Source organism: Eschscholzia californica, unplaced genomic scaffold (genome assembly GCF_041429995.1).
Source record: "Eschscholzia californica isolate CP2 unplaced genomic scaffold, dmEscCali1.0.p SCAF_3, whole genome shotgun sequence".
Classification (NCBI taxonomy): domain Eukaryota; kingdom Viridiplantae; phylum Streptophyta; class Magnoliopsida; order Ranunculales; family Papaveraceae; genus Eschscholzia; species Eschscholzia californica.
Window position 1 is genome coordinate 26,367,784 of NW_028238420.1, and position 27,944 is coordinate 26,395,727.

Consider the following 27,944-nt stretch of genomic DNA (forward strand, 5'->3'; position numbering starts at 1 on the left):
AGCAGGCCAGATAACAAAAGCAAAGAGATAATATTCTTGTCAGCCTTGATCTACGTAAGATTGCTTCGCACTTTTTGTATTGTGTTACTGTCAAATATTTCTTAAAAATGTATTATTGGTAATTTGCAGACGTTGATCAACCAGAAACGGCACCCCGATACAATAACTGCAAATTTGCAGACCAGAATTAAGGAGCAGTTTATCAGAGGCCATACCTCAGTGTTGTGTGTTCCAATTAACACACCATACACCAATGATGCATACTATGGTTACCACTGGACGCTTCTGGTGTATAGGTTCCATGAAAATGATTGGATACACTATAATTCACTAATCAATGATCGACAGCTGGCTCAAACGTGCAACAAGAATGCAAGGGAGTTTGCAATACTCCTTACAGGTGTGTTAAATGAATTGAACTACGGACGAAAACGACTGAAGAAAAAGATTCCATTTTTAAGGGAAGAAGAATGTCCACAGCAAGGGAAAGAGTAAGTCCCATTCACTGTCAGTTTTATAATGTCCGTTTTATAGTTTACAGTAAATAGATAGTTTACTGTCAGTTTTATACTTTACTATAATATGATTAGTTCCAAAACACACCAAAGAATACCTTACTGTACACTAGACATTACAGAATGCACTGTGAGTTTTATAGTTTACTATAAATTGATTTGTTTACTATAAATTGATTTGTTTTTATCCTGCAGACCGGACTGCGGTCTTTACGTAATGCTGCTCCTGGAAAGAATATTCATAGACAGCCAAGACTTTAGAATGCCAGACAGTTGCACGCAGCCCGAACAATTTAGCGACAGAGCTAGAAGAATGAGAACGGAGGTGACGTACAAAATTTTAAGGGAGTCACAAAAGGCTTGGAGTAAGATGATGTAAAAGGACAGCTGATAATTGTAAAAAATGTTGTGCAAATGTTATTAACTACTGTTGTACTGAAAAATACTTCTGTTTTGTATTATGCCATAGCGGATAACTAATTTAAAGTATTTTAGTTAGATAATGTATTGTCAGTTTTATACTTTACTGTCAATGTTTCTGTTCAAATGCACATACAACATACATTACAGGTACAAGGCATTACATAATCTACTGCCAGTTATGTAATGTACTGTCCGTTCTATAATGTACTGTCCGTTCTATAATGTACTGTCCGTTTTGGTGGTGGACAACAAAACTTTTTGAAGGGTAAAGACTTGTACAACTTAGACTCAATCATTAGGTACAATTTCGACCAAAGGAAACAAGATGTGAAAGGTACTAAATGGTTAGAAACTATCAAATACACATACAACATACATTACAGGTACAAGGCATTACATAAGCTACTGCCAGTTATGTAATGTACTGTCTGTTCTATAATGTACTGTCCGTTTTGGTGGTGGAAAAGAAAACTTTTTGAAGGGTAAAGACTTGTACAACTTAGACTCAATCATTATGTACAATTTCGACCAAAGGAAACAAGATGTGAAAGGTACTCAATGGTTAGAAACTATCAAATACACATACAACATTCATTACAGGTACAAGGCATTACATAAGCTACTGCCAGTTATGTAATGTACAGTCCGTTCTATAATGTACTGTCCGTTTTGGTGGTGGAAAAGAAAACTTTTTGAAGGGTAAAGACTTGTACAACTTAGACTCAATCATTATGTACAATTTAGACCAATGGAAACAAGATGTGAAAGGTACTCAATGGTTAGAAACTATCAAATACACATACAACATACATTACAAGGTACAAGGCATTACATAATCTACTGCCAGTTATCTAATGTACTGAAAGTTGTACAATGTTCTGTTTCGTTAACAAAACAGTTTACTATAAAGAAATACATGTACTGCAAATCATGAAATGTACTCTGCATACAACAGTAGACAACAAAAAGAAACTTACATTTCCAAAGGAAGTGCTAACAAAATACTGGACACTTGAAGAAGTGCTAAACAAAATCAGATAGATAAGTGCTAACCCATCACTATATTGGTTCGTTACAAGATGCACGATTGTGGGTCGTCAGTTGATTACATCTGCCACACACCCTCTGTCTTTTGGGAAAATACCCGGCACTTTCAATTCGAGTGGTACGAGGTCTACCAGGACGTCGCTTTGTGAGAGGAGGAAGAATCATCGTGTCTGGGTCATATGATTTTGGCTCATCAAACGTAGGTACAGGCTTAACGGGATGACTGTAGGTCTTACAATAGGCTTCGGTAGTGAAATTGGAATCAAAAAATGAAGAAGCATCACCACCATTCATTTTTATACACAGAATCGCATGCTCACATGGTATGCCTTCTACTTGCCACTTGCGACAAGTGCACGTCCGTAGGGCCAAGTCAACTGAATGGGAGGGCATAGACAATACCTCGTATTGAGCTTCTCCGGACTGGACGCACGTCCAACTACAAGCCACTTTGTAACGCAGTTGCATTTCTTTATCTACCTTCGGGCATAAGAAGGTAGACCAACTAGATGACTCAACTCGCCTCTCGTTCATCATATTCATGATCTTCATTCGGAGCATATCGAGCATGACTGTTATTGGCATAACTCTCTCGTCTCGGATCTAGGAATTGAAGGACTCAGACAAGGAAGAGCAAATTAAACCGTACCTTTTCCCTGGAAAGAAGGCATCTGCCCAATGAACAGGGTCGACTGAGTGCAAAAAAGCTTCAGCTCCAGCCCTACCCATTACACAAATCTCCCCAGTGTATTTGCTAAAGTCTGAGGTAGTAAGTGCACGAGCCGCTTTGAACATCAATGACTGAAAATAATCTGACTTCTTGGCACCATTTCTAACTCGTAAATTCAAGTTGTTCCGCAAATGCCACACGCAGTAGGAGTGGTTGGCCGATGGGAATACATTCCGAACACCATTTAATATACCGTTATGCCTATCAGACATAAAAGTAAGTGATTCACCAATATCTATACAATTCTTCAAGTTCCCAAAAAACCAGAGCCAGTTGTGATCGTTTTCTACATCAACAACAGCATAGGCAAGAATGAAAAAACCTGCGTACAACACAATGATTGAGTATAAACATTACTGTTTCTTGTAAATGTAAGCATGTCTCGGGAACTAACCAATGAACAGATAACTATTTGGTCTTCTGACAATTATAAAATGTACAGGGAACAGTTTCAAGAGAAATAGAATAATTACCGTCGTTTCCATTCTTCGCAACTGCAGCAAGAATACATCCATTATACTTTGTTTTAGCAAACGTACCATCAACAAATATCAGAGGTCTACAATGCTTGTAACCTTCTATGCATGCTCCAAGAGCAATGAAAATTCTTACAAAACGATGCGACTCTTCATCAACTTCCAGATCGATATGACTGTTAGGATTAGACCTTGACAGAGCATCAACATACCAGGAGAGTTTTGCATAGGAATCAGCTTCATCACCAAATCCTATACAAATTGCCGCATTTCGAGCATGATATGAGTAGTAGTAACTCAGTTTAATACCATAATCTTTTTTGAAGGAACTAACAATATCCTTGGTGCTCTTGGTAGGGTTCTCTCTAATGTCTTCTGCAATCAATAAACTAACAGCTTCAGTCGATAGTCGAGGTTTGCGTACACCAGTGATGAAGTCTTCACAGGTGTGAACGGGGTTATAGGCTTTCAGGATAAACATAGATCTCGACTTAAGAGGAGCAACCGCGTGTATTTTCCACTTGCATTTTGTACTTTTGCAAACACAGGTGACACGATCGCGGTCATTCTTCACAAACACATAATTGTAACCGTGTTTGATTGAGTATCGACTGAGAGCCTGGCGAAATGCAATCACACCGCCAGGAAATTCTTGACCCTCATGGGTGAATACTTCAGGCCAACTCTCAGACCGGAGAGGTTCTCTTCTGACAAGAGCAGTGGAACCATCACCATGGTTAGAAGGCGGGGGTAAGAAGAAATCACTGGGCGACCTACAAAAATACACAAAGTTTAAAACCAGGAACGGAAAAACTAACCTTACATTTAATTGTTAACCAGACATTTTACAACTCCCAGTCAAAAAAAGGTATAACACACAAAGTACTGTACCGATTCAACTCTTGTGGAATCATTGAAGTGTATGATCGAGGCACAATTGACGAATTAGGCATGACAAAACCACATTCCAACCTGCGTAAGTTAAAGAAATATATCGATATATAGGAATAGGGAACTGAATAATGTACCGTCAACTATCAAACAACAAGGGAACAGGCGAACGGATCAGGAACTTAAATTTGTACAGTATACTTGACCAATAAAATTGGAAATATAAGGAATGAAAATGTACCGATTCATTGCTTCTGTACTCATTGAGGGTGATGATCTTGACAAATTTGAAGCATTCGAAGGGAAGAATTCAAGTTCAAACCTGAATAATTACAGGAATAAGGTGAAGAGGTGAAGGAACATGTACAGAGGTGAAGGACACATGTACAGAAAACTGACCAAGTACAACACACCTTGTATAACTACGTAGGAACTACAACATGTACAACCAACTATAAAGCACAACGGGAATTACATACTGACTAATAAATATACCTATTCATTAAGGGTGGTGATCTTGAAGTACTTGATAGGTAGGGACTGCAGAATGCACGATCTGCTTCACGAATGGAATCTTCATTTGACTGGGACGCCATTTCTTCTCTGTTCATTCTGCATAAGAGAAGGTCGGGAACTTTAGAATGTTCTGTAAACTATCCAAACACGAAGGAACGAACTAACGGATAAGGAACGTAAAAATGTACAGTATAGTTAAACAATAAAAACGAAGGTATAAGGAATGAAAATATACCGATTCATTAAGGGTGGTGATCTTGAGATACTTGATGGGTGGAGACTGAAGAATTGACGTTCTGGTTCACGAATGGACTCTTCATTTGACTGGGACGACATTTCTTCTCTGTTCATTCTGCATAAGAGAAGGTCGGGAACTTTAGAATGTTCTGTAAACTATCCAAAGAAGAGGGAACGAGATAACGGATAAGGAACGAAAAATTGTACAATATATTTGAACAATAAAAACGAACATATAAGGAATGAAAATATACCGATTCATTAAGGGTGGTGATCTTGAGATACTTGATGGGTGGAGACTGAAGAATTGACGTTCTGGTTCACGAATGGACTCTTCATTTGACTGGGACGACATTTCTTCTCTGTTCATTCTGCATAAGAGAAGGTCGGGAACTTTAGAATGTTCTGTAAACTACCCAAATCCGAGGGAACGGGATAACAGATAAGGAACGAAAAATTGTACAATATAGTTGAACAATAAAAACGAACATATAAGGAATGAACATATACCGATTCATTAAGGGTGGTGATCTTGAGATACTTGATGGGTGGAGACTGAAGAATTGACGTTCTGGTTCACGAATGGACTCTTCATTTGACTGGGACGACATTTCTTCTCTGTTCATTCTGCATAAGAGAAGGTCGGGAACTTTAGAATGTTCTGTAAACTATCCAAAGAAGAGGGAACGAGATAACGGATAAGGAACGAAAAATTGTACAATATATTTGAACAATAAAAACGAACATATAAGGAATGAAAATATACCGATTCAAAGTTGACGTGTTAAGATTAGAGATATGCAATCCAACCTGCAAAAGTTAACTAAACGAAATTATAGACATATTGCAAAACGGGAACTGAACAATGTACGGTAAACTTGGCCACTGTATAGAAACATGTACAGAAAACTGACCAAGAACAAACACTATATAACTAAGTAGAAACTACAAAATGTACAACCAACTATAAAACAAAAAAAGGAAACTGTATACTGACTAGTAAATATACAGATTCATTAAGGGTGGTGTCTTGAAGTACTTGATTGGTGGGCAATGAACTAGTGTTACAGTAAATCATTAGTTTCGAAGGAGTTGTTCAAAGGATCCTAATATTCATCATTTTGGTGACCTCTGTTGGAAGTACATCCATCATCTTGAAATTATTTCATTCAATGCAAGTAGATGAGTTTAAATGTTTTTTTTTTGTTTAAGGAGTATTCAGGGCAGAAACATGAAAGGGACAGTCAAGCAAAACAAATATGAATGAAATGTAGTGTCTAACTGTTTGTCTTTAAAGAGCAGTGGACCAAAAGAAACATTAAATGATAACATTGAAGGCTAAAAGATGAGATTTAAGAACATAAAAATGATAACATTAAATGATACCATTCAAGGCTAGAAGATGAGTTTAAATGCTTTTGTTTTTGTTTTTGTTTTTATTTTTGTTTTTGTTTGGGTTTAAGGAGTATTCATGGCAGAAGATGAGTGAGGCAAAACACTAGAGTTCCCTTCAAGCCAGGAAGATGATGAACATTTAAATCACTAACCTAATGTGGAAGAACAGTAACAGTTGGTCTTTCAAAAGATGATGAGCTTCTGTCTATAAATAGAGCTAGAAACAGTTGATAGATTTTGAGCGGGACCGAAAATTTCAACCCCAAAATTTGGATGAAAATTTGGGTGAAAATGGCGCCATTACAGGAGAGAGAACAGAGGATAGAGAGAGAAAGAAGAAAATAAAGGAGAGATTTGGGCGGGGAGATAAGGGAAGGAAATCAGATTAGAGAGAGAAGGAAATAAAATTGGAGATATTTTCTCCTCATTTAATGCTCCGGATTAGACAAATTCGGCTCATTAATTGCCATGTCAATCGGCCATTAAGGAAGGTAAGGGAGAAGCAGGCAGGGGCAAAAAGGGAAGGAATAACCCTTAGAAACAGGAATTGTCAGGCTAATCTGACATTTTGGACCTCTCCCGCAATTTGGAAATGGGCTGGGGCGGAAGCTAATTTACCGGGCTAATTTTGGTCCTCTCCCTCAAAAATCCTTTTTTTTATAATTTGAAAAATATTACCAATCAAACCAAGTTAGAATTAAAGTTTGACTAAGTCTCTGAGGAACGAACCGGTCTTACCGGAATTTATTACAACTTGACACCCGTGCACTTGCGGGTGTAGACCTATTTAGGAAACTTTTTAGGCCCATCAATTAACAAGGGCTCAACAGGTGTCTTAGTCTGGGTAGGCTTTGCTCAAAATTATTTTTGGGGACTTTTACATTTTTATCTTGGATGCATTACTATGAACTCTGACTTAATCATCCACGATGTAAAACGTAAACTAGTGAATGCACGCGAGAAGTAAATAGAGCTGAATTGATCCTAGTATGGCCCTAACCTAAAGATCTAATCTTCATAGGTAGATTCTTGTTTCACCTTAGCTCGCATGGATTTCCATCCTCGAACCTCATTGATTTCTCCCACTCGAACCATGATCTCATCCTTCGGTTCTTCAATGGACACTTCTATTGCCATACTATTATCCACATTCACGTTTATACATACAATAATATGATGTTCATATTATTCTAAACTATGTATGTTATTCGATTTTAAATCGAATCTAGATTCGCTATAGTCAAATAGCTCTTTGGGAGAAACTATTGACATCTATATGCCAAACGGGCCCTATATCTACTTTCGTAAAATTTAGACTAATGGCGAGTTGTGGTTTTACCCTTAATGATTTCCAAAATAAATTCTAGGATAAATTCCGTTTGGACCCTCGAATGTCCCAGGTGAATTTTCGAAAAGTTTGGCTGAAACCGGGAGATAAATCGAAGAAAATACTGAAAAACTCCCACTCGGGTCAAGGCCCGAGTTAAACTCAAAAGACCCAAGTCATCCTCTTGGGCAAAGCCCATTAACTGAGTCTTGGGTAGGCCCAAGACCGGTCTCGGGTAAGCCCAAGACCGGTCTCGGCATAGGCCACACATGGCCCGGACCAGGGATGGCATGTTCCAAACGTGCCGAGCCCCTTGGTCCAGACGCGTCTTGACCAAGGCCGTGTCTTGGGCCATCTCCGACGTGAAGTCCGGGATGCCTTAGCACACCCATACTTGCCTAGACGCTCCTGGACAACAGCCCAAGGACGCGTCTCATGCTTGAGACGCGTCTTGACTTGTGGAGGCGTGACCTAAGTCAAGGTAGCTTCTTCTCGGACTCTAAGTCCAAGAAGACCAGGACCTATCCTAGTCCTAGACGGACTAGGATTCCTGGTCCTGGAAGGTCGAGACTCCTAGTCCGTGTAGGACTAGGGTTTCTGTCCCTAGAAGGTGTGGGACGCGACCAGGCCAGCCAGGCAAGAATTTGGAAACTTCTAAATTCTTTTCTTCTTGTTCCCTTCTCTTTAGCTGTTGTTCTAAGCTACTGTTTTTTTATTATTCGATCATCAAAAACAATGGTTTTTAAAACCTTCTTTCAAAAATCAAAATCCAAAAATCATAGTTTTCGAAACCCTTTTCAAAAAACTCAAAATCTAAGGTTTTTATGCTTTGAAACCCTTTCAAAACCATGTTTTGATTACGAATAAATCTCATTCAAACTAACCAAAACTTGTTCGAGTCTCTATTCAAATTTATCTATCTAATAAATCAAGTGTGAATCTAATTCGTTCTAGTCAAAATCTAGTTACATGCAAACGGCTCATGATGCCACTGTAGGGTTGTGTACGTCTCTAAGACTACTAATCATCTAACTAATGTTGTAAGCAGAATCTCAATCATTATATGATTAACACCAGTTATCCATGATCGCATGCAAGAACTAATAATGAACTGGAAACATAAAGAGAATACCTGGATTACCTTTCCTCAAATTAGATTCTGACTCCTTTATCTCGAAGATGAGAGCTTCATATGTAGCTCCTCTACTTGAGACACTCGAGTAAATAACTTGATCTCCCTTCTTTGTCTGTCAGCTAGGAGTCCGTTGAAGGTTGAGAAGAATAACCATTCTTCTTTTGACTTCATAGATAGAATGAAGCTTTTTCTCTAAAACCCTCTCTCTCCACTTAGCTGTATATTGTGAGAGAGAAGTTGTTTTCTCTTGAGAAAAGTTCAACCCTTTTTCTGAACTCTAATGACCTTTATATAGAGAAACCCTAATATGAGTCTTACTCATATTAGGTTTCAATAAGAGTCCCAGAAAAGGTAAACTGTCAGAACTCTTTCTGACCCGAATTAGGGTTTCAACCCTAATATGGTGTGACCGACCACTTAAGCCCATTATGGGCTTACCCTGGCCGGCTCACCCACCTATATGGTCCTGATCAATGCCCTTTTTTGGGATTGATCAGGACACCCTATAAGTGGGTTTTACCACTTTTCAAGCTTCTCTTTCGAGTCTGATTCTTTTTATCTTTTTGGCACTATCAGACTGGATCATATCCATCAATCGGCAAGCTCCCACGAGTCAACTCTCTCCGATCAAGCTACCACTCTTTGGTGTTACCCGTTGTATGATCCGGTCTATGTTAGCCACGGATTACCGAAGTGATCCTACGATCGTAAGCGCCTTCTAGCTAAGCATTACGATCCCTAATTGGACTGGACTAGATGATCTTCCGGATAAAGTCATCGTTATTCTAACTTACAAATTATACGCATTGCCATCTTGCTCGAAGGACACTCCTTCGGAAGGATATCTCCTTCAGACCGAAGGACTATATCCTTTACGTAATGCATAAAACCGACGAAGACTAGTCAACATTCTTCAGGGGGAAAGTGAGTCATTGGCCAAATACTGGCAAAGGTTTCGCAATGAGATGGTCCAAATACCGCACCAGGACTCCAAAGTCATTCCCATAACATTGAAGAGAGGATTGAGACACAACAACATAATAAGATAAATAGCTAAAGATGAACTACCCACTATAAAGGGATTCATTGAGAGAGTCCTGTTTGTGGTAAGGACCGAAAAAAATTACAGAAGGATGAAAGTAATAGCCAAAAGCCAACCCAAAAGAGATCCACCTAGAAGAAGGGAACGCGAGGAAGACCAACGACCCAAAGAGCATAAGAAAGTACAAAAAGGTCAGATCACATTACGATTTTTACACTCCATTAACTAACAAAAGAGGAGAAATCCTGCAGACACTAATTAAAGACGAGAAAGTTCAAGTACCAAAGCCAAATCATGATAAAAGGGATTACATACCAAGGGACATGAACACACGGTGCCCTTTCCACAAGGACTACTGTCACTTGACTGAAAATTGTGGGAACCTCAAGAACCTCATATATGAGATAGTGAGAAAATGAGAGCTCAACAAATACATTAAACGAGAATATCGGTCCTCAACACCAAAAGCAAGACAAAAATGTCTTCCGAAAAGGGAGGAGTAGGATCAAGGCTCGACACTAAGACCCATTTTACCTCAGCAAAGAGGTTTAAAAAAAAACCAAATAACATTCAGAACCCAAGACATTGGAACAATCAGCACCATAGTTGGGGGACTAGCGTTAGGAGGAAAAACCAGAAATGCGAGCCAAAGGTACGCAATCTTACACAAAGGATATAGGAAGTTTGAACGGGAAACACCCTCACTTATCTTCACAGACGACGACCTACACGGGATAATCACCCCACACAATGATGCCTAGATAGTCACCGCTACAATAACGAACTGTAATGTAAACAGAAGCATGGTCGACATCGGTAGCTCAACCGATGTCATGAGATGGATATGTTTCTAAAAGCTCGGCGTCAACCCAGATTACATTAAATAAGGCCAAGGAATCCTTATCGAAACTCATAAAATGTAAGCCCGAATAACCCAAAGGATAACTGACAATCAAAATTAAATAAGTCCTGATTTGCAGGCATAAACCCTGATAGCTCAAGCTACAGGCCCAAGGAGGAGTCCTAATTGAAACTCATAATATGTAAGCTCGGATAACCAAATGATAATCCGGTAGCCAAAGTTAAATAAGGCCTGCTTTGCAGACATCAACCCTGATAACTCAAGCTACAACCCCAAAGAAGAGTCCTAGTCGAACTGGTAAAACGTAACTCTAGATAACCCAAGCAATAACCCGAGATTCAAAATTAAATAAGCCATGCTTCGCAGGCATTAGTCCTGATAGCTCAAGCTACATGGCTGAGGAGGAGTCCTAGTCAAAACTCAATTAAGAAGGAGTCCTAGTCGAAACTCAACTAAATTAAGGAAAAACCCTAGTCGAAACTCAAATCAATTAAGGAGAAGTCCTAGTCGAAACTCAAAAAGATTAAGGAGTCCTAGTCGAAACTCAAATAAATTAAGGAGGAGTCCTAGTTTAAACTCTAACAAGATAAAGAGGAATCCTAGTCGAAACTCAAAATAAATAGAGGACGAGTCCTATGTGAAACTCTGATCAAACTAAAAGAAAAAAAAACTTTTTCAAAACTTAACTGCTCGAACAAGCGTTAAAAGAAAGTCGTATTTTGCAGGCCTGGCAGATAACATACCTTTGTAGCCCTAGTTTAAACCCTACTTCGCAGGTCTCTCAAAACAGATCGGCCTATTTGAGATATAACGGCCAAGGAAAACGAAAGGCAAAACTAAACCAAGTCGTACATCAACCAACTCACCAGGCATGAAACAAAAACAATTCAAAGCAAGGCCTTGCCTAGCAGGCCCAAGACAGAGCCCTGTTAGCCCAAGCTATGACCAGGCATGGAAACAAAAATATTCAAAGACAAGCCCTGCTTCAGCAGACACTATTATGAAATTAAAGGATACTTACAAAAGAAGTTAACGCTTTGTCGATACCTATTACAGCAGACATCTAGAACCCGGTGTCTCACTATCCAGACCTTCTGGACATTGTGGAGAAGGAGACACAACCCAAGGATACCCAACCATCCTTCCTTTATTTCAGAACTTAAGAAAGAGGTAACAACGGAAAACCAACCGCACATCTACCAACTCACCAATGCACCCTTAGGCGATGAAGACCTAAGGGGTTAACACCTCCGCTATGAGAAGAACCCCTTTCAACACCACCACTCTGAGACTACGAAGAAAAAATAACTTCAAGATGAAACTCAAACAAGGGCCTCGTCTTCAAATTCAGAGAAATCAGATAACTTGAAGAATAACATTTAGGAAAAAGAACAACTTAGGAAAAGTTTTCCATGAAGCAAAACAATCATCAAAATAGCAATTTATAGCGGGAAGTTGGTGAGCAAAGGCCTCGACAAGTGGAAGCATTAAAGGATAAAGAATCAAATGCCCCGAAATTGACTAAGGCATAATAGTGTTACAATAAATCGCAACGGATCACTGACAAGGTCAGACATAACATTAATGTGACTAGAAACGACTAAGACCATGCACCAACAAAAGAAAGAAGCGTGTCCCACGACTGATAGAGAAGGTACCATGGACAGTTACCAAAATGATAAACTCAGAAAGCGGGTGATCAGAGTATTAGATATCTGACTTCAGAAAATCAAAGAATAAAGGAATGAAACATGTCCCTCAGAAGCAAAAGCATTAATGCTTGTTGCACGCGAATGGACACGTGGACAAGCTTGGCTAAAGCAGCTCTGGAGAAGCATCTGAAGAGGTAGCCATGATAAGCATCACTACAAAAATATTCAAGTTACGCGAGGAACGACCGCACTCCATGCACAATCCACCTTCAGGTATAGTCGGAACTTTAAAAGACCTCTCTATTTAAGTTCTTCTACTCCTTGATATGAGATTAATATAGGAGTATCTTAAATAAAGCTAGATAGTGCGGAAATAACCCTAAAGTAGAAGCAAAAGTATCTGAAATTAAGAGCAAAACAACGCATAAGTTGGATAGACGTAAGAAATTTCTTGCCGTCCTTCAACATCGACCTACAACAGAATTCCCCAAAAACAATTCTTCTAACTTATATGTAGACACCCAGATGTTGATTAGTAGAACTAGAAAAGAAACTTTATATATTAAAAAACTTATGAGTAAACAAATGGAATGAAAAGAAATCAAAGATAAAAAAAATCAACATAGAAATGTCAACGATAACAGAACTTAAAAGATTAAGAAGTTGAAACTGCTCTAGAGACATTGTAAGTTCTTGATAAAGAGATCTAGATATTATAACATATTAAGAGCAAACAAAGAGAGATTGTAAGTTCTTACTTTTATAACTAAATTATTATCAGAATGTTCTTTGTTGAACGTTTTCTTGAACTCTGCTTTGTTATTTTCAAAACAAAGATCTCAGAAGAAAAGAAAATCAACATTAATAAGAAGGCAACTTTATTTTACAAACAAAAATTTGTCTAATAACTTACATCAAAATGAATAACTCTCAGAAAAGTCATTCCATCCAATATATTAAAACAGCTGAGTCGGTTATTTGAGGTATAAGTCTAGCCGTTCATTTTTATTGAGATTTTAATGTAGATCAAAATAAAAGGGTATTAATGTAAATCGACCAAAATCGGTTAGGATATCCCTACAATAACTACAACCCACGTATTTCTCTCCTTACGCACGATTTTCTTTCACGATTTACAACTTATTCTGTGAGTCGGTTAACATCCCTTCCCTATTTTTTCTCCCTTTTTATTTTCTTTCTAAAATAGATATGATCTTTATTATTAATCATTCTCTGCTTTTTCCATCTCCAGGGGGGTTTTCTTAGATTTTGGTTTAGATGTCATCTCTGGCGTTAGCCAAGAGGAATTTGTCCGGAGGACGCGACGGAAATCTAGTAGTATTAACAACATAGCATTTGCCAAGAGATTTTCTTTCTTCAGAGCAATTTCTGCAGTTGCTCTTCTTTGCTTCATAACTCTCATAACCACATAAACCTAGAACACAAATTGATATATATAATCATGATCGAGGAAAGGAAGAAAGGAAAAAAGGAAAAGTTGATTTTAAATAATATGTCTAAAATTGAAAAATAGAACAAAGAGATGACACTACATCCAGAGCCGTGGCTGAGAATTTGAGGGCCCTGGGCGAAACTTAATTGCAGGCCTTTCGTACAAAAATAAATTACGAGCAAAAAGTTGAACACAATGTAAGATGATGAAAATCATAGATGATTCACATGTCTATTCATGTATTATTGGTTTTCTTTTTTTGAAAAAACACTTAGCACTCTATTCCTTGAAAAACACTTCAAAAATTAACGAAATACACCAAAGGTAACAAAATGGTTAAGACAACAAAGTGTAGTAATGGAGCAAAAATAAAGATTCCAAAAGTAGAACTCTGGACTTGAACCCATGTCTGCTGCATGGACATCAATCACCCTTTCCAACAAAGCTAGTAGTAATTAGATGATTAATCAGGTATTGCATAAAATATAACCTTTAAACTATGACCCTTTTATAGGAATTAGGCCCTTTTGAGGTGGGGGCCAGGGCGGATGCCGTTCCCACCCCCCCTCAAACACGGCTCTGACTACATCAATAAACGGCTTCATGTGAGCAATAGTGGCTGTCTTTGGTGTCCATTGATTTGAAGAACTTTTGAAACGACTACATCAATTAACCTTAGGATAAAGAAGAAAGGAAAGTGATCAGGAGGGGTTGCAGAATGGTTATAAATCTCTCATTTAATGTGTGAGACTTAAGAGGAGGAGGCATTAGATTAGAGGTGGAAAAGTAACTCATGAGTAAAGAAAGATAGAAAATGTAGGAAAAAGTAACTCATGAGTAATGACGCCCAAACATGGACATAGTAGACGTTTAATTCAAGGGCCATTAGATTAGATTTAGAGTGAGGTGTTATGTAAGGTGCTAATGAGGGAAGGTGGGGAGATTTTAGGTTTGTTTTTAGTAAAAGAGAAGATTTTATGTTGGGATAAAGAACATGTAAATCAGAGAGTTTAAGGCATTTTAAAAAGCTTTTACTTCCTTCGTAATGACTATATTTATTATAGGAAAAGTCATTTAGAGATCCAATGACATAGATTTGAAGATAAAATATTGGGTGGCCTCGTAATTGAATTTTGTTTCCTTTGTTCATAGAGTGGGTGAACTAATTTACAGATTTTAAGGTAGGTAATCACCACTACACCAATGCGAAGAAACTTCATAAGAAGATTGAACACAATAAAAATGTAGTGTCATCGAATTCATGTTGTTAAATCCAATACGATCTGAACAAAACATATTTGTGGAATTTGGTCCAATGTAATTTGCAATTTAAACAAACATTCACATCAAGTCATCAACGCACTAATTTCCATATATGTTTTCGTCTTTTCATCAATATATTTTAGAATTTAAAATATATTTGTATATTATGCGACAATTTGAAAACGTTCAAGTAAAGATACTTTACTGAAACACTTGTATATCTATCTCTCTTTGCCTCTCTTCAGTCTTCTCCGTATTCTCTTTTACCAATTAAGCTTAAATTCTTCCTATAAATTACAGGCTTCTTTACGTTGGCAAAGTAAATACTATATTGTTGAATAATCTTTATCAAACTTTTCTGCTAAGGGTTGATCAAAGGGTTGAACAACTGTTTTGTCAAAACTGTAAAATATATAACTGCAAATTGAAAATTTAATTCAAATGAATGTATCCTAATTAAAACGAATAATGAAATGCTTTCGTAGTATTAGATTACTTACCCAGATAGTTCTTATGCTGGTTGATATTCATTACGGTGCATATATTGTTGATTAGTATATTTGTCTTTCCATTTCCTGAAGTGAAGACATGGTTCATAAACTGATGTGGGATTGATCCCATTTGCATAACATTTGCTCCTGTACTTTATTGTATTACCGCACCACAAGGAGTCTTCTTCCTAGCAAGGACGCATAGAGTTGATGAAAACAACTCTTTCAAACTATAAATCAAAGATGAATCTTACTTCTAAAATTATGGGGTTTGCTTGTACGCAAAATTTAAAAAGAGATAAATCAAAAGCAAATTTTTTTTACCTCCAAAAGTAATATCTAAATCACAGTAAGCAGTATGTACGTCCTTTCAATAACCGAAGCACATAAACTACGTAACTATTTTCTTCATTTTCATTAAACATATCTTTCAACATGAATGGAGCATCAAAAAAAACCTATTTCTACTCCTTCTAAACCTATGCTCGGGGCTACATTTATGTACTTAGTTTCTTCATTTTTGTTGAAACATTGCTTCAAAGAGGAAATGAGTATTAAAAAGACATAATTCTACTCAATCTAATCCTGTGTGCAGGGTGAGCCCCAAACAAATGACACCTTTCCACCTAGTGTAGACACCAAAAGCCACATTAAGGCCTAATCACGGACATTTAAGAGTATCCAATAGTTCATTTTACTCCCACTACCAGCACAACCAAGTACCATAGGATTTTGGAAATACAAGTCTCCAGCCTTGATCTTTGATCCTTCTCAAACAACCTTGACTCTCTTTCAGTCTTGTGCTCTATTACGTTCAAATTCCTTCAAGTAATTAACCATTCAACAAAAAGAATTCTTTTTAGTATGACCATGCAATATAAACAGTGAGGTATACACACAAATAGGAAACACAAAGATTTTGAATTTGAAACAAAGACAACTAAATAGCTCCGAGTTGTGTGTTCCCGTATGATGATAACTCCCTCTAGCATATCTGTGTACATCATGATTGAAAATAAACGAACATTAATTGAAGAAATTAACGAAGCTAATTGCTGAAATAAGAACCCCACTTGAAAAAATAAGCCAATTGAAGAAATAAACAGACCCTAAAACGAAGAACTCCTTGAGTGCGTTCTTTCAACTTTGAAGAAGAAAAAGTGACCAGGGAGATCAATAACAAAACCCTAAAACGAAGTAACACCCTAAAATTCACTATTTAAATACTAAATTGATAAAACCTAATCTAACTAACATTAATGTGGTGTTATTGTTGTAAATCTGAATACTTCATTCATTGAAAAACTACTGCCTTTATAGGCTTACAGACTCCACATTCTTCTCAACCACTCACCCACTCTCAACTACTCACAAGACACTACCACTTATCCACTAACTACGTACTTGACCAAAAGAATAGGACTAGACTAAAACAGAATAAGACTTCTTCAACTCACAACTGAATTACTTAATTGACCTTAACAACTAAATATGATTTTGAATCACTTCTCAACACTCCCCCTTGATTCAAAATCTAGGACACCAAGACGACTCATAAAGTAATTATGTTTTCCTTGAGGTAGTGCTTTAGTTAGAATATCTGCAACTTGTTCTTCCGTGCTGCAATGCGTTAGCTTGACTAATTCCTTACCAACCAGTTCCCGAATGAAGTGATGTCGCAAGTCTATGTGTTTCGATCTCCCATGAAATACTGGATTTTTGGTCATTGCAATTGCAGATACATTATCACAAAAAATCTCAGTTGCATCTTCTTGCTTTTGATGAAGATCATCAAGCAATTTTCTCAGCCATAATGCTTGACATGCTGAAGCTGCTGCAGCAACATACTCTGCTTCTGATGATGACAATGCAACGGACGATTGTTTCTTTGAGCTCCACGTAATAGCAGCTGATCCAAGAGTAAAAAAGTTTCCAGAGATACTCTTTCTATTATCCAAAGATCCAGCCCAATCACTATCTGAAAAACCACATAGTGTGAAATTAATATTATGTGTGTACCATAACCCATAGGTCGTAGTTCCAGAAATGTAGCGCAAGACTCTTTTGGCTGCTCCAAGATGATGCTTTGTAGGAGTATGCATGAATCTCGAAATGACCCCAACACAGTAGGCAATATCTGGGCGAGTTTGAGTCAAATAAATCAAACCCCCAACTAAGCTCCTAAAATAACTCCCATCTGCTTCTTCAGTACCGTCAACAAGTTGAAACTTCTCATTCACATTCATAGGAGTACTCACTGTTTTGCAATTGGTCATGTTGAATCGTTTGAGAAGATCAGCAGCATACTTGCGTTGTGAAATGAAAATTCCATTTTTTTCCTGTTTCACTTCAATTCCAAGAAAATAGTGGAGTAGGCCTAAGTCTGTCATTTCAAACTTATGCATCATGCAAAATCTAAACTCATTTATAAGAGAGTTAGAGGAACCCATATATATCATATCATCAACATATAGGCAAACTACCAAGAAATCAGATTGATGTTTCTTCACATATAAAGTAGGTTCATTCTTACTTCTCTCATACCCATTTTCTCTGAAATATGAGTCGATTTTGCTGTACCATGCTCGTGGAGCTTGTTTGAGCCCATAAAGTGCTTTGTTTAGCCTATAAACTTTGTTTTCTGCTCCTTTTACTATGAAACTATCTGGCTGGTCTACATACACTTCTTCTTCCAAGTCGCCATTGAGAAATGCGGACTTTACATCGAACTGATAAACCTCCCATTTGAGTTGTGCAGCCAATGCCAATATAGTTCTCACTGTTTTGAAACGAGCAACAGGTGAAAAAGTTTCTTCAAAGTCAATTCCTTCTTGTTGTGAGTATCCTTTCGCTACTAATCTGGCTTTATACTTTTGCACACTACCATCGGCATCATACTTTGTTTTGAATACCCATTTCAAGCCAATAATGTTTCTGCCTTTTGGTAAATCCACCATGTTCCATGTTCCATTCTTCCATATAGCTGCCAACTCCTCTTGCATTGCATCTCTCCATTCCTTTTTCTTCACTGCCTCCTGAAAGCAAGTTGGATCTGCACCAAATAAAGCAAAAGTACAAGTTTCATAGATTTCTGCAAGTGACCTGAACTTTCGTGGAGGAGTCTCATCTGAATCCTCTGAGTCAGGTACTATTGGGCTACTACTGCCGCTGGTATTATTGTTATTCGAGTGCTCTGCTGCAACAATTGATGGTTGATCCACTGCTTCATTTTGAGTTTCTTCTTCTAAGAATTCAGCTGACTTGTTGTCACTTTTCCATTGCCAACACGAGGTTTCGTCAAACTGCACATCTCTTCTAATAATGAGCTTGCAAGTTGTGGGATTATACAAACGAAAAGCTTTCGATTGTGAGCAATAACCAACAAAAATGCATTTTTCAGATTTCCCATCAAGCTTATGACATAAGTGAGGATTCACTAGTGCATATGCTATAGAACCAAAAATTCTCAGATGAGTCACCGATGGTTTTCTACCTTTCCACGCCTGAAATGGTGTCTGATTCATAACTGCTCTAGTAGGAGAAATATTCAGCAAGTAGACAGCAGTACTAACCGCTTCAGCCCAAAATTCATTTGGAAGATTTTGACACTTCAACATGCTTCTTGCCATCTCTACTACTGTTCGGTTCTTCCTCTCCGCAGTCCCGTTCTGTTCTGGAGTATAGGGTGTTGTCAATTCCCTCTGAATGCCATGAGTTTCACAGAATACATTAAACTCTTGAGATAGAAATTCTCCCCCTCTATCTGTACGAAGAACCTTTATTTTGCTACCACTCTGATTTTCAACCAAAGCTTTAAATTTCTTGAAACTTTCAAATGTTTCTGATTTGAACTTCAAAAAATATACCCAACTCATGCGGCTATAATCATCAGTAAACAGTAGAAAATATCGACTTCCACTAAGGGACTCTGTATGCATAGGTCCACACAAGTCTGCATGAATGAGTTCAAGACAGCTAGAGGCTCTCCAAGACTTTCCTACCACAAAAGAACGTCTATGTTGTTTTCCATATATGCAACCTTCACATACATTATCAACTGATTCTAATTTTGGCAGACCAACAACCATCTCATTTTGACACAACAACCTTAACCCAGACATGTTTAAGTGCCCATATCGCAAATGCCACAACTTAGATTCGTCCTCATGTTTTTGTCTAACAATTAAAGCATGATTAATATCAGAAGTTTTAAGAGGAAACATCCTATTTGCTGTCATGTGAATTTTGGCTAAAACATGACCAGATTTTTTGCAAGTAATGACACACATTCCATTATCAAATAAGACAGAGAATCCACTATCCATCATTTGACCAACACTTAACAGGTTATGAGCCAAACTAGGAGCAAACAAGACATTTTGAATTAGTTTTGTTTTACCTTGACTAGTGTGAACAGCAACATTGCCTTTACCTTCTACTTGTATTTGTTTGTTGTCACCAAGCCAAATCTGTTTTTTGTTAGTCTCATCTAACTCTTTAAAAGATGACTTTTTCCCAGTCATATGATGAGAGCATCCACTATCCACAAACCACACACTTGATTCTTCTTCGGTTGAAGAAGAATGAGCCATAAAAAGCATACCTTCTTCCTCTTCCTGCTCTGCATACTGAGCTTGTTGATTGTTCTGCCAACAGTTGGCAGCGTAATGGCCAAATTTTAAACATTTGAAACATTGCACTTCCCTGTTCCAACCTGTCCGGCCTCTGCCTCTGCCTCTACCTCCTCGGCCTCTGCCTCTAAAGCCTCCTCTACCACTTCTTTGTGCTCCTTGTTCTACTGGTTGCTCTTGTTGTGTTAAATTTTCTTTCGCTTGAAAAGCTTGATCTTCATTTTTCTCCAATGACTTATTGATTCTTGATTCATGAGCTTGCAGTGAGCCCATTAATTCATCAAAAGAAAATACGGATAAGTCTTTTGATTCCTCGATTGCTGCGACCACATGATCAAACTTAGATGACAAACTCCTTAAGACTTTTTCGACAATGATTTTGTCACTAACTTCTTCTCCATATGCTTTCATCTGACTTACAATTCCAGTAACTCTTGAAAGATACTCTTGCACCAATTCATTATTTTTCATTAGCAACGTCTCAAACTCTCTGCGAAGAGTTTGCAATTTCACAATAATCACCTTAGAACTGCCTTGAAATTCCTTTTTTAATGTCTCCCATGCCTCTTTCGAAGTGTTTGCAGAGACAATGCGAGAAAAGATCGTGTCATTCACTGCCTGTTGAATGAAAAACAATGCTTTAGCGTCCTTCCTTTTATTTTGTCGCAATCTCTCATCTTCTTCTTGATCTGGATCTTCCATATCAGGAAATCCATATTCAACCAAATCCCATAAATCTTGTGACTTGAATAAGGTTTTCATTTTGATACTCCAAAACTCATACTTCTCCCCAGTGAAGATAGGAATAAGTGGAGATGATGAGGAACCAGATCCAGATTGTGCAAATGCCATAGCTTAATACTCTCTCTTTCTTAGTTTTATTTTCTCACACTTACGATTTTAAACCCAGCTGAAGGAACCTGCTCTGATACCACAATGTTGTAAATCTGAATACTTCATTCATTGAAAAACTACTGCCTTTATAGGCTTACAGACTCCACATTCTTCTCAACCACTCACCCACTCTCAACTACTCACAAGACACTACCACTTATCCACTAACTACGTACTTGACCAAAAGAATAGGACTAGACTAAAACAGAATAAGACTTCTTCAACTCACAACTGAATTACTTAATTGACCTTAACAACTAAATATGATTTTGAATCACTTCTCAACAGTTATTTCTCGAAATAACGTAGAAAAGTAATCAATCAACGACTAATAACAAAGATGTAGAGTGTTATTTTTTTGGTAAAGCATTTAAAAAGTAAGAAAGATGCAGAACCATATACCCACGATTAGGCTATGATGAATCTCGATTAATTAATAAAGATGAACAAAAGATAGGACATAAGCTTATACCCACCCTCACATTGTGAACTTCTCGGTGCCTATAAATTCCGTATTCCACACACCGTAATAACAAACTACATAAATGAAATTGATTTAGAAAATCAAATTGGACAATAAATCAAAATCAAACTGAACAAGTAAACTATGGGATAAACTTTAAATCAATTCTAGCAACCCATCATGTCTTTGTTCCATACACGAAAGTGAAGCCCTATAACTATGAAGATGTTGAAGAAGAAGATACACATGAAGAGTTTGGAGTTTATCTAGAGAGACATTGAAACGATTTGTAAAAGAGTTTGGAGTGTAGGAAAATCTGAAGCCATATAACTGTGAAGAGGAAGATGAAGAATAACAATTTAGGGTTTAACTTGAGAGATCAGTAAATGAGAGAAATTGGAGGTTTATCTTCTTCTCCACGTTTGGATCCGTAAATGGTTTGAAAATGGACCGATTAAGTGAAGGTAGTAATGAGGAATAAATGTTATCAACAGGTTTGGACGTTTCAGAGATATGCTTCCACGAACTAATGCAGGTAGTTATTGGAGAAAAGGGGAGTTTAGACGATCCAGATTCATCATCTTGTTTACTTACTAACATTAAGTGGGTGAACCAATTTTCCTTTTTTAAGATAAGTAATAGATCAAACGGTGAGGATGCTATCTAAAACGCAACGAACGACTAGATTTATCTTTCGGTTTGTCTCAATCAACACAAAAGTTTATGTTTTGTATAAACAAAAAATAAATCCACTTGGTTTCAGACTTGGTACATTGTGAGCAAGCAATAGAGGCACAATAAGAAATGCACAAGAGAAGAGGAGAGAGAGAGAGATGAAGTCTGCTGCAACGCTATTTTTTAAGCATGTCATGTCTTCGGTGTTGGGAAATCGGAAGGTGAGGTCTTCTCTAATTGAGCTGAAATTTTACAGAAGTATTCCTGACTTGTTTATCTAGGCTTTGGACGGCGAGATCGTTATTTGGTGTCCGAAATCCTAATGAATTTAGGGTCTATTGGAGTGCATATTTATGGGTTGTATTACTCTTTCTTGCGAGGTTTTCTTTGTGTTTGAGATTGATTCTTTATAGTCCGAGTCTCTGGATTAGTTCTATAAGAATAAGGAGGGCGTAGTTTGTAACTCAATTACTTGATGTAGTGGATTTTGAGTGGACTATGTTCCCGTGGGTTTTACTTCTCACATTTAGGAGGTTTTCCACGTTGAATTCATTGTTTTATTTACTTTTTGTTCGATTAGGATCCCAACGTCTTATTGGGGTAGTTGGTCACCATATGGATGCCAAATGGGAATTAAACCATAAACAAATGATATTCCCTTCAACCTCCACCACCACAATGGATGGATAATCAAAAATCTTATGTAGACAAAGATGTTCGGTTATATGCAAGTCAACTATGATTAACTTAATTGACTTAAATTTAACAGGGTGACAAAACTATAAAAACTAAAATATTACAATAAAATATATAAGTAAAAATATAAATCTAAATAAAATTACAATAACTGATGATATAGCTCATAAAAAGTTCACAAAATAACAAATTATATGTTATAGGCCGCGACTTTGGCGAATAAAGAAAAATCTTCGGGGCATAGAGACTTAGTCAATCAAGATTGACTTAGGAGGCATATTAATTATTTGGCCCAAAAACTGACTAACTTGTAACGTGCCCCTTAATTTCATCTTGCCCTCACCTCAACCCTACAAATTCCGGCCACCACCAATTCCCGCCATTTTCATTTTCATATTTCTGCTCTACTTTCTCTCTTCCTTCTTCTTCTTCTCTGGGCTCTCTTTCTTTCCCTGAAAACGAAATTTCATTTTCATATTGGTGCTTCATTACGACAAATTCACCTTCAAATTTGAATGAACATAATCGAAATTTCCACATCCAACCTTCACCCCCTCCCCATCTCTATTTCTAACTTTTTCAGGCACAAGCAAATTCATTTCTCTCTCTCTCTCATACTCATCTTTCCTCTATCCCCCCCCCCAACTCAACCCGATTCAAAAGAAACCTGAACCTAAACCTTTCTTCATTACTAATCTAAAATTTTCTCTCTCTAATTCCCTACCAAAATCTTTCTTCATTACTAATCAACTCTAAAATTTTCTCCCTTTAATTCTGTAGCTAAACCTTTCTTCGTTACTGATGGGGAATAACCTAGTGTATCTCATACACCTAATTGTCTATTAGTGTTGGTAGCGGAATCTCAAACATCATATGTTTAACACTAATTCCAGGATCTATACATGAACATACCAATGAACTAGATTGGAAAGATGATTACCTCTTAATCGCTTTCCCACGAACTAAATTCCGATCAGTATTCGGAAGATAAGAGCTCCAAGTGTAGCTCCTCTACTTGAGACACCGAATAATGACTTGAACTCCCTCCTTTCAGTCAGCTAGGACCTTCTTGAAGGTTGAGATGAAGAACTCCTTCTTCTTGACTAGATACTTGAGAAAACTCCTTTTCTCTCTCTCTCTGAGATGTATATTCTGAAACTCTTTCAGACACACACAATTCTATCTCTGAATTGCCCCTCTCTTTAGGTTGTATAATTAGGTATATATAGAATTCCCTAGAAGAGGTATTAGACTCAACCTAGGATTCCATAAACCTAATTATTAGGCAACACCCAAAATACCCTCCATTGGGTCACTTAAGTGTGGCCGGCCAACATAGCCCTTTATGGGCTTCCTTGGCCGGCCCACTTAGGGCCTAGCCGGCCATCACATGGCCGGCCCTATTGCCTTGGCCGGCCATCACATGGCCGGCTTCCCTAAAGCCATTCCGGGCCTCCCTTTTGGGCCCGGACATGTTTATCTCTTTCGGACTTCTCCGAATCTTTCAGGACTTACCAATAACGGATCCATTCCACTTATTTGCCTTCATCCATCTAGTCAATTCTCTCCGTTCAAATCATTATTCTGTTGTGTAACCCTTGTAGGATCCGGTCTATGTTAGCCGCGAATCAACTCTTGATTCGACGATCGTAGTTGGCTTCTAGCTAAGCATTACGACCCCTAATTGGACCGGACTAATGATCTTCCGAATAAGGTCATTAAGATCCTAATAGCCAAATTGCACGCATTGCATCCTTGGTCGAAGGACACTCCTTCGGAAGGATACCATTCCTTCAGACTTTAGGCAACATATCCTTCAGTCTCCCACTTGTACTTAGAACAAGTGCAATGCTCGATTCCCATGTTTTTTCGTATCTCATCTGATGTGTCATATTTATCAGACTCTCTTGATCCCGAGAACAACTTCCAATCCAAACGATTAACTCTTAATCCGTTTGAGCACGGCCATGCATTTTTCAGTTGTTTCTCATCAAGTGGCCCGGAGATACTTTATCCTGATTTTACTCAGGAAAACATAATCCATTCTTGTACTCCCACTCAATTTCATGTCTATCCTGTCTCCCCCAGTATGCCGCTTTTATAACCACTTTTTACGGATGGCGTTTGACGGTACCAAAGTTCGACATTCCTTCCATAAACTGAGTGAGTACTCATGTTTTGAGGAATCTCTCCAATTTGCTTAAATGAGAGTTATGACATCTTATAACTTCAACTCTTGAAGTACTCTCATTCGGCGGGTTTCCAGTGTATCAACTATACACCCATAAAGTTGACCTTTGAATACTCCTATTCCCATAGCCCAAGAAACAGCGCTATCTTGTCAATCACTCATGCTAGTCTTCATAAGTCATTATTGTCCAACTAATGACCTGGACTAGGGATAGTAGGATGATGTGCTTCCATGTTCACTTAGTAGAGTTTCTTTCATTAGATCACGTATCTAATAAACCTACCTGGAACACTCCATCCTTTTGGACTGTCGTCTAAATTCTAAACCACAATTTAGATGACGAAATAAACCCAGTTTATTTCGGATAACAAGAGTTTGTAAAATTTGAGCACCCGCGTGAACTCCTTCACGTTCTCAATTTTACAAGTCCTTTTAGGATTCTCCTCCTGGATCCTAATTCCCTAGACCCGAGCATCTCATGATCGTTCTAAGGTGACAGTTTAGTTTCCTTTTCACTTCGCTTTGTAATTATCTTGCTTTCGAACTCTTCGTAAGCTGTTATGATAATATCAGTTTTCTCCCACTGAAATTAGTACTTCCCAAGTTCTAATTTTACTTTCTTATCTAGTAGAGTTAAGTAACGACTCCCAGCATGGAAAACTCTTTCCCATCTGTTAGCCTTTCCTAAAAGATTCCTATCTTTGTTTTCGGAAGATTACTTTTATGACTTTCTTCAATCTTCTGACTTGTATGGGCGACGACATCTTTTCGTACTCCAAGTGCTTTTTAGATGTACGGGTAAACAACAATCATCTCATGATCGTTCTTATGTTTTCTAACATAAGTGTCTCTCCTGTGTTTATCACGGGAGTTGGGTAGAATTTCTCTCTAAGAGAACTTCTTATTCAGACCTCTCCAAAACTCCTTTTGAACGAGTCTTTATCATCTCAGGTCTATCTCCATAGACTTTTGATGCCCATGGTTAATTCACCCTCGTCTTCTTGTCCTTTCTTGTATGTCTCCCACATACAGGACCTGAAACAACTCTTGTTTCACTCCCACTTACCTTCTTGTCTCACAAGATTCAACCATTCTTACTCTTATCTCTTTGGATTTCCGATCCAATTTCAGAGTGGTTTCTGCTATAGTTCTTTTGAATCTTCTAAAGATTCTTTGGGGTTTTTGAGCAACCTTCTTAACTCCTTAAGAAGTTTCCAGGCGATCGTCTCCTGAACCATTCAAGTCGACATCCCTTGTCACGTAAGATGAGTAACTCTTACTCTCTTTCGTTTTAAGCCGAGTAACTCTTACTCTCTTTTGTTTTAAGGCAAGTAACTCCTTACTTCCTCTTGTTGCTCGTTACCGAATCCCATTCGATTTTTCCTCCCACTTGTCTTCTTAAAAGGACCCTCCTTTTAATGAAGACACCATCGAGAGCAACAATCTCATTGTGTTCCGATGCTTGGCGAGAAAACCCCGTTCTTCTTCTTGAAGAACTTATGTCTAACACTCTTTAGACATTTAGAATAATTGATAATTTTAGAACTCCTTCTAAAATAGTATCCATATCCGGATGGACTCAATTATTCACTATAGCTTTTAGGTTTTTAGTGGTTTGGCAGATACGTATTAGACTTTGTGTTTTGGAAGACCGATGACTATCGAACTCATGATCTCATCATATTCTTTAGTCATCCAGACCCACTCCTCGATTTTGGATTTGTTTCTAAAACTTCTCCTCAATCAAGTCTTACGTCCATTCTAATCATACTAATCGCAGACTTTCATGTCCAACATTGTTTTCTACGATTAACTGAACTCTTGTACTCTTACAAGATTTAGAATGACTAAGTCGGATCGTTCGTTAAAATTTACTTAAAAGTTAGATAGGCTCTTTTAAGAACATCATAAAATATCTCATATTTTATTCACTCCCATAATCTCATTGCAGAGTCAATGTTCTAAAAAAGAAAAAGAAATACTAAAACTACTTTAAAGTATTGCCTATCGAGTTTATGATCCTTCTTGAACTTTTCCAGCAACTCTTGCCTTCTCAGCTTTTGACAGGTTCATCTCCTCTTCAATAAATACTTAGCTTCCTCTTGCTCCTGTCATTCACAATGATAAGAGTCTTAGGTATCGCATACCTTGAGGAATGTGTATTTAATTGAATAACTTTTAACAATTTTTACCTTGACCGAAACTCCCAGCTCCGTCGTTTTGTTCTTCCAAGAATCGCGGGCAATCTCTTAATCGAATATGAGATGTACTACCGCACACAAGACATCTCTTGTTAGGAAGGATAGTTCTGGGTCTTTTGTTGTCATAATTAAACTACATGTAAGAAATGCGAAAGTGATTAAACTTGTTATCCTGGCAATTTTCTTAATTTGCCTATATTATTCTACTTTTGTCGTCCCCTTAGAATAATATAATTCCAAGATCCCATTCCTGTGAAGCTAAGCGTACTTTGGCACTGCCCTTAACTTCACCCTCCTGGGTGAGTAACTCCTTACTGATCATATCTCATATGACTCTTGGTTAACGATTTAAACATTAAATCGTCCTTTAGCCTCGAAATCCAAAACCCTTTTGCTGACTCGTTTGAGAATAACCATTTAGACATGTAGACCTCTTCATAGATCTACCCGTATTGTCCCGAGGTAAAAGATGGCACCCTGCTTTGGCCTGACCCACCATCGATGAACAAGGGCTCAACAGGTGTCTTAATCTGGGTAGGCTTTACTCAAAATTCTTTTTGGGACTTATTACGTAATTTATCAAGTTGCGTTACTGTGAACTCTTGCATAACCATTCATGATTTATTACGTAAAAGTTTATGTGGGTTTGCGTGATGATTTGTTAAATCTTAGTATTACCCCTTAAAAGATCCCATCTTTTAAGTTTATTTCTTGTTCGCCTATGGTTCGATTGGATTC

The 27,944-nt window shown here is 37.7% G+C and overlaps 1 protein-coding gene across 2 annotated transcripts; it reads right to left on the bottom strand.

Moving 5' to 3' along the window:
* Positions 1–1,717: 1,717 nt before the first annotated feature.
* Positions 1,718–6,881, bottom strand: LOC147549235 (uncharacterized). Of its 2 annotated transcripts, XM_086668970.1 has the most exons (7): positions 5,602–6,881; positions 5,346–5,462; positions 4,578–4,694; positions 4,324–4,404; positions 4,083–4,163; positions 3,189–3,964; positions 1,718–3,037 (listed from the first exon to the last, which is right to left on the bottom strand). In XM_086668970.1, exons 2-7 carry the CDS (start codon positions 5,459–5,461, stop codon positions 2,589–2,591), a joined length of 1,620 nt encoding a protein of 539 aa, XP_086525096.1. In that variant the 5' UTR covers position 5,462; positions 5,602–6,881; the 3' UTR covers positions 1,718–2,588. The 2 variants fall into 2 exon arrangements, with proteins under 2 accessions (XP_086525096.1, XP_086525095.1); XM_086668969.1 differs by lacking the exons at positions 5,346–5,462; positions 5,602–6,881 and adding an exon at positions 4,834–4,945.
* Between the last annotated feature and the right edge of the window lie 21,063 nt (positions 6,882–27,944).

What these genes read in the sequence shown, in the direction of transcription:
- LOC147549235 (XM_086668970.1), bottom strand. Translation starts at nt 5,461, where the DNA reads ATGAACAGAGAAGAAATGTCGTCCCAGTCAAATGAAGAGTCCATTCGT. An exon ending in TCACCACCCTTAATGAATCG is followed by an intron (nt 4,695 to 5,345) that starts GTATATGTTCAT and finishes TCTCTTATGCAG; the next exon opens with AATGAACAGAGAAGAAATGG. An exon ending in TGCGAAGAATGGAAACGACG is followed by an intron (nt 3,038 to 3,188) that starts GTAATTATTCTA and finishes TGTTGTACGCAG; the next exon opens with GTTTTTTCATTCTTGCCTAT.